Below are 12,890 nucleotides of genomic sequence, written 5' to 3'. Positions count from 1 at the left end.
CCTTGTTGTGGCCTTGTTGTGCAGGTGAAGACGGACAAGAGCGTGGGTTTCTCCCACCTCCAGCAGAGGAGCTCCAAGGAGATCGCCGCCTGCTGCGTGGAGCTGCTTCCCACCCTCTGTTCACACCTGGAGAACTGCCACAACCACTTCCAGGTACACCTCCTGTGTAGCCTCCCTGGGCACCGTTCCATTTCTACTGTGTAGCCTCCCTGGGCACCGTTCCATTTCTACTGTGTAGCCTCCCTGGGCACCGTTCCATTTCTACTGTGTAGCCTCCCTGGGCACCGTTCCATTTCTACTGTGTAGCCTCCCTGGGCACCGTTCCATTTCTACTGTGTAGCCTCCCTGGGCACCGTTACATTTCTACTGTGTAGCCTCCCTGGGCACCGTTACATTTCTACTGTGTAGCCTCCCTGGGCACCATGGGGGGGGGGAGTTGCAACACTCAGTTCACACGGGTGTGATTTTCTCAATAAAAGCTACAGGCTATACGAGAGCTTTTATTGTTATTCTTCCGGTTTGAGGGAAAAGGAAGTTCCGTTTGATTGTTCCTGCCTGATGACTACAAAACAATACTACAACATGATGTAACGATATCATACAATTTCACATTTACACACAGCGTGCGGGTGGTAATGTGTATGTGTGGGTTTAAAAGTACCACAGCACCTGTACGGTGTGCGTGCGTGACGTGTGTGTGACTGTGCGAAGGCATCTGCTCAATCCGGCGATCAAACAGCACTTGCTTAACTACTAAAAATAGTGTTGGCGTGGTGGTGCTGTGCCACTGTCGTTTCTTTGTATTATTAGAAACTGGCATTCATTTATATTCTGCATTCATGATAACAGACCCTGCTCACTAACAACGACGGCGTGGTGGACGGCCCGTCTACAGACGTCCAGGAGCATCAGCTGCTGTCCTCGGCCTACCGGCTGCTCCTGCAGATCCTCAACACCACGTTCAGCTGGTGACCACTCTGTCACATTATAGCATTGGACTTGTGTTCATTTAAATGAGCATAATGTTGTTGCTGCCCGGAAGAAACCACCTAACTCTATTTTTAGAGGTTTAAGATTTTTTGAGGTTTTAGATTTTTTCATAAATCAATGCTATTGAAAACCACCTAACTCCATTGGATCCTCAAACTATCTGCCAAACCAGCTAACTCCATCCGTTTAGCCATCTTTTTTTTCATAGATCAGTGCCATTGAACACCCTTTACGTCTGTGTGTTGGTTAAAATATATATTGAACCAATGAAAAGCATTAAAAAACGCTTTGACAAAAACCTCCTAATTCCACTTGAGCAGGATGTTTTTTCATATCCTGAAAAATGAACATTTTGGTGGTTTCTTCCAGACAGCAGATATAGTGTGTGTGTGTGTGTGTGTGTGTCTCTCTCTCTCTCTCTCTCTCTCTCTCAGGTCTGGGTTTTCCCAGCCAGGCCAGCGGAGCTTACTGAAGAGTGCTCTGGGAGTGCTGTCTGGACGACTTAAAGAAGTGAGCTCTGAACGGACCCTGGAGCAGCTTATAAAGTGAGTGATGAAGGTTTGAAGTCCAGAGGATTATGTAGCATGTACTTTACCTGGTCTTACAAGCATACATTCCAGCTGTGTTAAAAAGCAACATGGAATGAATGCAATTTGGGCAGACGCTCTTAATCCAGAGCGATTTACGGTAAGCAAAGAACAACACATGGTAATCAAATACATACTGTACATATAGTCATCAAGAAGCATTAGCAAGCTAAGAACCTAACAGTAGAATATCTGTACAGTGAAGCTATGAGTAAGACTATAGAGTACTATGTCTACATAAAATGCTATGTAAATTACATAAGTATAGCCTTTGCATACACCTGTGAGGTCGTCGAGGCTAGGGCAAGTGCTACAGGCTAAGATGGAGTCCGAACTACGGAAGATTGGGAGTGAGTCTGCAGTTCTGATTGAGGAGTTCATTCCATAGTTTTGGAGCCATGAAGGGAGAAGAGTCTGGGACGTGTCCCGGCTGTTCTAGTGAACGTTCTGCCTGCCTCCCTGTGTTGGCTGATCTGAGCGAGCAGGGGAGGGGGTTGTTAACCTGACTCCGCCAGATTGCGGCAGTATTGAGTTCACAAGTTCCCTCCTCCTGCCTGGATCTGGTCTCTCTCAAGCAGAAACGATAAACTGGAAGCAGCGGGACAAAAAGGATGATATCTCCACAATCATTTTGAGTTGTAGTCTTGTTAGGTTGTGTTTACATTTCCACTGTGGCAGCGCTTCAATACGTCATCAGTATCACGTTGATCCCGCCTCTAGCGGCCGCATACGGCCGCATATCTCTCGTTTGTTTAGACTAGTAGAGATTAGTATATGCAGTACTTTGATTTTTCTGTCTAAAGGTCTTTTTTACACGGGGAGTAATCAGGGCTCGACGCTTAGCATTTTTCCAAGTAGCACGTGTGCGCCTAAGTTGAAAAATCTAGTAGCACACAAATTATTTTAGGAGCACGATGAAAAATGATGTATTTTTAAGGGGCGCTAGCCCCTCCTATATACAGCCTTTGTCCCCACACAACAGAGAAATTTCGTCAAAATTCTGCTAAATATGACATAAATTAAACGCCATTGACATTGAAGGGAAAATGTATGTCATATGTAAACGAGCAAATCAGCTAATCAATCACAGGCAACAGGCATTCTGATTGGCCAGTATGAGATGATATCTGATGTATGATGACAAGAGCGCCCCTCACTTAACATGGGTGTGATTTTTCTTTAATGAAGTGATATGAGGTAGGGGTGGAAATAATATGTCAAAATATTATATCACTATCTTTTCAGCAATTATCACAAAATAGTGATATTCATCATATCATTGTTATGTTTGTTTTCATATAATATATATAATCAATTTGTTTTATGCTAATACTTTGTAGATAGATCGATAGTAGCTCTGTTCCATTCCATACCTCTAATACGTGCAACACATTAGAGCTATGGACCAGAGCTAGATAGATAATATGTTGCTCATGGATGGATAGACAGGCTATCCGTTTTTATCCTGCTGTTCTATCATGTTAGTGTGACATTCAGACAGTGCAGAGGCTGCTCGATGGTGAATTAGTATTGTAACATTCTCCTTGGCTTTGACTGACTGACTGACTGATATTAATACGGTAATCCAGCCAGTTCGGTCATTCGCATTATCATTTACGCTGGGCACACGCTTTTGTAAGCAAACGCTAAACAAGGGTTGTTTTTGATAAACATCAATACGTCCACTCCATGTGTGTGCGCGCGCGTGCGTGCACGGCTGCACGCTGTTTCACGGTTTCACCCGCGTTTGGTTAAAAGTAAGATACGTTTGAACTTTGAACATTACAAACAAACTATGCAAGCAATTCCTTCTGAATCTGTGCTATCATGCTAATGCTATCCCGTTGAGTTCGCTCTGACTTCTTTTCTGTCTGCCGCTGACAGGGAAGAGCACGGAGCAGCAACACAGGGAGGGGAGGGGCGGTGGGAGCAAAGGGGACAGATCTTCAAATGAACGTTGTTAGCTTGTAGCTCTTCTCTTTTTGGCGAACGACACCGCCGTTCAGAAATATAAATTTAGGTATAGAACCACGACTATAGAATGTGCACTTGCTGTAGACAGAGACTTGTCTTTATCACGATTGAATGGTCAAATCCTGTAGTCGCACCTGTGCTACAAATTTAATTTTACAACTCGCACAGTGATATTTTTTGTCGCAAATGCGAGTACCTAGTCGCACTGTCGAGCCCTGGGAGTAATTGATTTTCACTGCCTGCATGGCACGCTGCCAGAGTTGAACTGAAATTGATGAACGATACGTTGTGTGAGCACCACACACTCTGCAGTCCAGCTGTGTGAGCCTGTGTCAGAGGCAGAGCACACACACACACACACACACACACACACACACACACACAGAGAGAGGGAGAGAGATCTCCGTCTCGGTGCGAATACGATTTTTGTACAGATAGATCGAGTTTTTATTAAAGTGTCCTACATCATAAGATGCCCAGCCCTTATTAAAGTGTCCTACATCATAAGATGCCCAGCCCGCACGGGCTTACAAGACACTCACAGAATTGTACATATATAATAATATGGATACATCGTTCTCCAACGTAACTGCCATGCCTTCTCTATTCATTTTCTAAAAACAAAAACTTCATTACTGAACAACCAATTTAACATAAAACACTCAGACATCCAAAACAGATCTGGGTTCTTATCATGATTTTTTTCAAATAAAACGTTTCTTAAATCATGGTTGTATAGCTCAAGTGGCAAATCTTTAAAATACCAGAAGCAAAGTGTTACCCAAATCAGTGTAATCTTGATCTCTGTATGTAACACAACGATCTTTCATTTTAGCACTATAGTATGATCACATCCCTGCTGTTTCATTAGTATCGCAGTAATGATGGACTTGTTTGTGCTTTTCTTTAGGGACAGTTTTCAGTACCTGCTGAACTTCCGCAGCACGGTGCCCTGTCTGAGCACAGCGCTGTGTCTCTCCCGCCTCCTCTCCACGGTGGCGGAGAGAGGAGGGAACCCCAGCGCCTTCAGAGAGCAGACCGGTCAGCATCACACGGCCACATGCTGCTAAATCCACTTACAGTGTACCATATACCACATGTATTACCTCAGCTAAATCCACTTACCGTATATCATATACCACATGCTATTACCTCAGCTAAATCCACTTATCTAAATCCACTTATCCCATTTTGGGCGGGAACCCCTGTTTCAAGCATTATGTTATTCTTTAGCTATTGAAAAATAGCAGATCTACAAGCTTGTAGGTCTGCTATTTTTGAAAAATCTTGAAAATGTGGCGCAAATCTTTGAATATATTCTTTCAGAGCGAACGTTTTTAACTCAAATCTTTGATTCTGGGAGGGTCCCTGGAACTACATATTTTCAGATGGGGGTCGGTGGCTAAATACAGATAATTCTGGGGGTCTTTGACAACCACTGATATACAAACATAGGTTTTTCAGAAAACTGTCAGGATTTAGAAGACATTTGTAGAATCGTTCCCAGGTCTAAATGGGTTATCTAATCTTCTGCTCGCCGATGGACTGTTAATTTTACCACGATTCATTTTTTTTCCTCCCGCCGCAGCATCCCTGGCACGGCGTTTCCTGGGCCAAGAGTGGGTGACCGCCAGCGGGGAGAGAGAGCGAGGAACCAAGTTTAACGAGGGCCTTAAGACTCTGCTCAGGTGTGTTTTCTAATCTATATCTGTATCGGAGAATACCCACCACCAAATGACCACAAAAGTTGTAAGTTATAATGCTACATAGCACAAATATGTGTGAAAATGTTCAAGGGGGGTTTTATAAGTTCGTAAGAATACGAATGATTTGAATGATAATTGTGTCATGCCACCTAGTGGCCCATCCTTTTCAGCAGTCATGACAATACTCCCAAGTACATTTTTGAGTGGTGCAACCACTCCCTTACGGAGCTATGTGTGTGGCTGGGTGGGTGGGTGGGTGGGTGGGTGCGTCTGAGCACGAAAACAGCATGGTGGTTTTTCACCACCTGTGCGCAACCTAACACACACATAAACACACACGCACATATTAACTGTATATATGGTGATTTCGGGTGTACCAGTATAGTACAGTACAGTAGAGGGACCCCCACACGGTAACTGTCATTTCTCAACCGTTTCGGACGCAATTATTTAGTACATACAACAATACATACAGTAGTTACAGGCATTGCTGGATGTATATTGTATACCGTGTATAACGTGATTATGAATGAATTCTGCGAGGGCCTGATAAACCTGTAAACACAGGTCTGCTGAATAGAATATGTCCACTGCACATCGCCTCCTCTTTCTGTGTCTTCTAGTATCTACCTGGAGCACACGGACGATGTTCTGAAGGCCGTGGAGGAGATAGCCGGAGAGGGCATCGCCGAACTCATCGACGCAGCCAAAGACGACTGCTCCAAAACCTGGCCCACTCTCAGCAGGTACAGAACCTCTGCTTTATCACCCTGTTTATATCCCCAGTTACCTCAGTGGCATTTAGAGGGGCAGGTGCTCAAGTGAAAAAAGGGCACCTTGTGCAGCGCGTGGAACCGGCCGGTTGCCTTAATAGTGTGGGATTTATAGATTTTGGGCCATAAATAATATATTGGAAGCTTTTTTTTAATCAAGAATTGATCAATGTCACCATGGTCCACAGTATTTTACAGTGTAAAAAAATAAAAAGGGTACATTTCTGTCCAGAGGGCTAGGGCAGGTGGTGCTCTAGCACCCCCTAGTGTCTTATCTGTGCACACCACTGCTCAGTGGGGACTTTAGGAGACCGCTGGTCCAAGCTACAGTATGATGACTATCGTCACTGTTGGACAGAAACCTTGTATATACATTTATTTTTTTAATTAACGAATGCCTTGTTTTATTCATCGTATGATAGTATCATGCTCCTGTAGCTAGTAGATCTACAAGCTTGCATCACAACAATACGATGTGAGCTTGAAGATCGACTATTTTAGTTATTTTTGGGAGATTTCGAAAAATGTTTTGCCTATATAAAGACATGCCCAAAATAGGGATGCCACTTTGAAAGTGGTTAAGTCTGTCTATGGGTTTTAGAAATATTTTCCAATTAAAAGTATTCAAAAGAGCATGTGACATAGATGGAACACAGGTTCTTTTGACCATTTCCTGGAAAGTAGAGGTTTATTATTAAGGTTTCCACCTTGGTCTTGGTCAAAGATTTCGTCATGCACTCTCGCTTTAATACAGTCTATACAGCCTACTATGGAGGGAAAATACCTACATTACTTCGGTTTATGTTCCATGAGTCTCATAATGTCCACCGCAGACATATAAAAAAAATGTCGCAGAAGTAAAAGGCTCATGACCCAAAATGAGAACCAGACCTCTTTTAAGGCATTTAGACCTGAGGACGATTCTACAAATGCGTTCTAAATCATGACAGTTTTATTGAAAAACCCATGTTTCTATGTCAGTCGTCTATCTGTATTTGGCCGCCGACCCCCATCTGAAAATATGTTGTTCCAGGAGCAAAGATTTGAGCAAAAATGTTTGCTCAGAAATAATATATATTAAGATTTGTGCCACATTTTCACGAAAAAAAATAAATAGCAGACCTACAAGCTCGTAGCGCGGCACTCGATGCCGCGATATGAGCTTGTAGATCTGCTATTCAATAGCTAAAGTATAACATGATGCGTAAAACACCAGTTTTGTTTTTTTGTACTTTCACTTTCTCCCGTCTTTCATCAGGCTGACGTTCGTGGTGTTCTATAAAGGCATGATGACGGAGCTGGAGAAGGCTGTGAGGAAGATTCCTGCTAGCAAAAACAGCGATAGCACTGAGGTAAAACCACACGACAGTGGTCTCACTGGGGTAAAACCACACGACAGTGGTCTCACTGGGGTAAAGCCACACGACTTTGGTCTCACTGGGGTAAAACCACACGACGGTGGTCTCACTGGGGTAAAACCACACGACGGTGGTCTCACTGGGGTAAAACCACACGACGGTGGTCTCACTGGGGTAAAACCACACGACGGTGGTCTCACTGGGGTAAAACCACACGACGGTGGTCTCACTGGGGTAAAACCACACGACGGTGGTCTCACTGGGGTAAAACCACACGACAGTGGTCTCACTGGGGTAAAACCACACTACGGTAGTCTCACTGGGGTAAAACCACACTACGGTGGTCTCACTGGGGTAAAACCACACTACGGTGGTCTCACTGGGGTAAAACCACACGACGGTGGTCTCACTGGGGTAAAACCACACGACGGTGGTCTCACTGGGGTAAAACCACACTACGGTGGTCTCACTGGGGTAAAACCACACGACGGTGGTCTCACTGGGGTAAAACCACACGACGGTGGTCTCACTGGGGTAAAACCACACGACGGTGGTCTCACTGGGGTAAAGCCACACGACTTTGGTCTCACTGGGGTAAAACCACACGACTTTGGTCTCACTGGGGTAAAACCACACAACGGTGGTCTCACTGGGGTAAAACCACACGACGGTGGTCTCACTGGGGTAAAACCACACGACTTTGGTCTCACTGGGGTAAAACCACACGACGGTGGTCTCACTGGGGTGGTGGTGAGAATGGGATTGTCTTGCTGTGTGTGTATACGTAAATTAATCTATATTGGACACTAGACAATGCACTCAGTAGAGCACAGACGACAACGTTTTGGAATACCATTAACACTGACACGACGCGTTCATTTTTGGGGAATAAGGTTCGACTGCAATTTTTACAATTTGTAATTTGTAAAGAAAATGTCGTCATGGTTAAAATTCTTAGCTGTATATAGCATCTTTTATACGTTTTTATTACTATCCATGACAAGTGTAGAATCATTTATCATTTGATGAAACTGGCAAGTCGGCGGCTCCAAGTCGAGACTGATGAAGCCGCTTTTTTTCCCCGGAGATATTCCAAACACCAGAAGTGGGCATACTGTACTATAGCCCTGCCTGGGTATCGGCCAGTGAGTTGTCCACTCTGAACAGAGTCTGACGGCACCCCACAAGGCCCACCTTTAGAGACATTGGCAAAAGAGGAAGTGGGACTGGCCTGTGTGTGTTTGCCTGAAGAGTTGCCGGATCAGAGCCAATTCCAAATGACACCCTGTCACCCAGCTGAAACTGCAGTTGAAGACCTTTCAGTAAATTAATCGCTCCCTAACCCCATGACAAACCATTCCTCAAGCATTCCTGTTACCGTGAATGTATCCTAAGATGGGTGCCTTTTTGTGATAGACCTCACCGACTTTAATGAATCAGTTAATCCGGTTTTCCTTGGCCCATGACCAACCTTTCTTTCCACCAATGGCTTTCACACCATTTTAGTGTGAAATTCTGTCAGTCTTGGGGCGAAAACTGGCGTAAGTAATGAAATGCATTTTCTGAATGCAATGTGAAAGCCCCATTTCGAGTTGTAATTTCAACACAGTTAAGCTTGCACACCCCATGCATTTAATGTACTCACAGTATGCGATTGCGTGTGCATGAGCACTGTGTAATGTGTACTGTATGTGTGTGTGTTATGATAATTTATTCTTGCTTCTTCCAGGCCCAAAGTGAGAAGTTACTGACATGGAATCTGGCTGTCAGAGACTTTCACCTCCTGGTCAATCTAGTTCAGGTGCATTACTTGTTACAGTAGTTGTTGCAGTGATCAGTGTTTGCGTGCGTGCGTGCGTGTCCCACTAAAGATCTCTGTGGTCCATGTCTTCTCACAGGTATTTGACTCCAGGTCAGTGGTTAATGTGTGTCTTAGGGTGAGTAACCTGCCTCTCCTTCTACAATTAAACAGATCTCACGTCCTGCAGCAGCAGCTGCTGCAGCTCCATACTAACTACTGTACGTTTCTAATGTTATTTCTGCTAGTATGGTCGTCTTTTCCTGGAGTCTTTCCTGAAGCTGGGGATGCCGCTGTTGGACTATAGTTTCAAAAGGCACAAGGTACAAAAAAAACATTATTTGTTCTCATCCGCAAGTTAGCTGCGTTCACAATGGCACGTTAAAAGTGGGTCAGGACACATTATTATAGGTTGCAAGTTGCGACTCGCGTCTAAGTAAATAACTCTTTTCGGATTCCTACATAAAACATAAATTAATCCATAAAAAATAAAAGTATTGAAAAAAGCAGATCTACAATCTCACAACGCGACATAAAGTGACACGTTGTGTCAAGCTTGAAGATCTGCTATTTTCACTGGTTTGGGTCTCAGGCAAAGTGGAGCAACATTTAATTTCTTGAGCTAAAACGTTTGGGAACCATGCACTGATGTCCAGTAAATTACATAACTTAACAATGATATCACCTTGAAACTGAACATTAATCTGTATAGTATGTTGTTACTACAACATGATAGCCCAAGTAGTGTTACCAAATAATCAAAATGTTTACACAGATCATCAGTAACAAGTAGCGCTACCTACCACTAGCAAATAATCTTATTATCTAGTATCACATGATGTGTAAAGTTATTTTCTCTTTTCTTTCTTTGGTTTGAATTCAAAATAGTGAACAGACAGACAGACCACCAATAGAACACTGTATTTCTGACCTCTTTATGGAAATTATGTCAACAACACTGTGCTGCTGTGTTAATTTTGACAACACATTTTGACTCAGTTTTATATTTAAATAAAATTTAGTTTTAGTCATATTTTAGTCATCTTAAATGTTTTAGATTTAGTCGAGTTTTAGGCCTTGATTTTACCCATGCTGAAAATAGCCAATGACAACGTGTTGCAAGCTCACCGTTTGTGAGCTTGTAGATATGCTATTTTTTCAGAGCGCAACCAAACATAAAATGACATGTCTTTTAGTTCTACCATTGCTTATCCACTAGTCCCTCCCTCCCTTAGTCTAGCTTTTGTCAAAAAATCATAGTTATCATAGTTTTAGGGTAGACTACGAAATGGTGTGCTCTATAGATATGGTATATGGTGTGCTCTTAAGTCCTTCCAATGGATAACTCTTTGTAATGTGTGTGTTTCAGGAGGATGTCCAAGGTCTGCTGAAGATCATTCAACTCTGCACCAGGAAACTCCATCACATGTGTGGACACTCAAAGGTAGCTGCCTGTCATATGTATCATTATGAAACTCCATCACATGTGTGGACACTCAAAGGTAGCTGCCTGTCAGTATCATTATGAAACTCCATCACATGTGTGGACACTCAAAGGTAGCTGCCTGTCATATGTATCATTATGAAACTCCATCACATGTGTGGACACTCAAAGGTAGCTGCCTGTCAGTATCATTCTGAAACTCCATCACATGTGTGGACACACTCAAAGGGAGCTGCCCGTCAGTATCATTCTGAAACTCCATCACATGTGTGGACACTCAAAGGTTGCTGCCTGTCATATGTATCGTATGCCATGGGGCTGTGGGTCAGGAGGTATAGAGCAGGTTGTCCAATGATCCGTGGGTCGGCGGTTCGAATCCCGGCTCCCTCCTCTCCTGTCCACATGTCAAAGTGTCCTTGGGCAAGACACTGAACCCCATATTGCCGCAGTGGTTGCTGGACACACATTGGTGTGTCAATGTGGGAAGTGAGGAAGCTGGCGTTGACTGTTCGCTGCTCCACCTCCCAATGTAGGAATGATTGTAAAGCGCTTTGCCTCTGTCACTGTATAGAAAAGCATCGAAAAATGCACTCCATTATTATATTATTAATAATATGTATATGGACGTGAAAATGTGGCGCAAATCTTTGAATATATATTCTTTCAGAGCGAACATTTTTAACTAAAATCTTTGCTTCTGGGAGCGTCCCTGGAACAACATATTTTCAGATAGAGGTCGGTGGCTAATTACATATCATGTTTGGGGTCCTTGACATGAAATATTGAGCACCACTGACATAGAAACATCAGGTTTTTCAGAAAACTGTCATGATTTAGGAGACATTTTTTAAATTTCGACGTCAGGCCTAAATGGGTTAAGGTGATAAATCTGGTTGTTTTGTGGTTCAGATTCGTCAGGACACGAACCTGACCAACCACGTGCCAGCCCTGAAGAGGAGTTTAGAGCTGTTTGTCTACCGAGTCAAAGCCATGCTGCTTATGAATAACTGTCAGGAGGCGTTCTGGATGGGCAACCTCAAGAACCGTGACCTGAAGGTATGCTTTCTCCCTACTGATTGGACCCAAAGGTATGTGCGTATGTGTGCGTGCTATAGGGCATATAAGCAACTAGTCGACTATTCAACTAGTCGACTAGTAAATCCACGTACTAGTCGACCTTGTTGGTACTAGTTGACTAGTTGATAAAATGAAAAAAACTATTTTTTGTAGGCCTCAAGATCAGGTAGATTATAGTTCTAGTCACCAATGTACACCGTTTTAAAATGTGCAAATATTTATTTCAAAAAACAAAAGAAAAAAGCTAGTAAACTAGTAAAAATGACTAGAAGTGAATGCCCTAGTGCATGCGTGTGTGTCTCGTGCCGTGCATTATTTATAACACATGACTTCTACCATTTAACCTACCATTTATCCAAACATGAATAGTATCACAAGATAGATTTTCATAGATTCATAATGTTTGGAGCCCTGTTTGTGTGAGGGACTTCTTTTTTATTAGCTTCCCTTAAAAAGAAAATGGTGTCCCTGAGACCGCGACTAGCATTGGATTGACTTGGCTGATTGATGTCTCCATGTTTCAGGGTGAAGAGATTCTTTCTCAGCGGGCCGAGGGAAGTGAGGAGGAGAAAGGCCCAGAGAACCCGCGGCAACCGACTGAGGATGAGGTGCTTTATTCATGTCATTAATTTAAAAAGGATTGTGTTAGAAACATGTACCTGGTTGGTTCCTGGCACAGGAATACCACCGTCATGACATTCCTCGAAATATGTGATTTGACTGAGAGACTGCCATCGCGCAAATTACAGCTTTTCACCAGAGGAGAAAACCTTTTTTTTTTTTTTTTAATGAGTTAATAGCACAGGCAGACTCTTCACATACTAGAGCATGTCTGAAATCAACATGTAAATATGAAATAAATGCTTAAACATGTAGCTAGGTGTAATGTTAGAGACCACAGAAGTGAACCTTTCAAGCCTGTTTTCTCAACTCGTTGTTTTCTGCAAGCCATATCTCCAAAACTGGAATATGTCAATTTGAAGCTATGATTCCCTACTTTCATATGACATGAAAAAACGAAAATTCAAAAAAATCCAGTCAAATTTAGTCACATATTTTGAAATGAGAAAGAAAAAATAATAATCATTTTCCAGGACTGGAAAAGGTTTGGAATTGATCAAAGGTCCTTGGAAAGATATTTGGATATTATCATTTTTGACTATTGATTTAGTTAGGCAGCAGA

General features: G+C 43.0%; 1 protein-coding gene across 2 annotated transcripts in view; it reads left to right on the top strand.

Moving 5' to 3' along the window:
• fancd2 (FA complementation group D2) overlaps positions 1-12,890 on the top strand; it is a 31,943-nt gene that overhangs the window by 17,802 nt on the left and 1,251 nt on the right. For both annotated transcript variants that reach the window (XM_080775346.1, XM_080775345.1), the window contains exons 31-43: positions 25-153; positions 850-968; positions 1,425-1,535; positions 4,462-4,592; positions 5,140-5,239; positions 5,881-6,003; positions 7,289-7,382; positions 9,118-9,189; positions 9,287-9,325; positions 9,435-9,509; positions 10,556-10,630; positions 11,540-11,686; positions 12,232-12,315. In XM_080775346.1, the coding sequence (XP_080631472.1) occupies positions 25-153; positions 850-968; positions 1,425-1,535; positions 4,462-4,592; positions 5,140-5,239; positions 5,881-6,003; positions 7,289-7,382; positions 9,118-9,189; positions 9,287-9,325; positions 9,435-9,509; positions 10,556-10,630; positions 11,540-11,686; positions 12,232-12,315 (1,299 nt within the window). The remainder of the gene's footprint in view (positions 1-24; positions 154-849; positions 969-1,424; positions 1,536-4,461; positions 4,593-5,139; positions 5,240-5,880; positions 6,004-7,288; positions 7,383-9,117; positions 9,190-9,286; positions 9,326-9,434; positions 9,510-10,555; positions 10,631-11,539; positions 11,687-12,231; positions 12,316-12,890) is intronic.

The sequence above is a fragment of the Protomyctophum bolini genome (assembly GCF_963924005.1).
Source record: "Protomyctophum bolini genome assembly, chromosome: 2".
In the NCBI taxonomy this organism is placed as follows: Eukaryota; Metazoa; Chordata; class Actinopteri; order Myctophiformes; family Myctophidae; genus Protomyctophum; species Protomyctophum bolini.
This window is presented reverse-complemented; position numbering and strand designations above follow the sequence as displayed.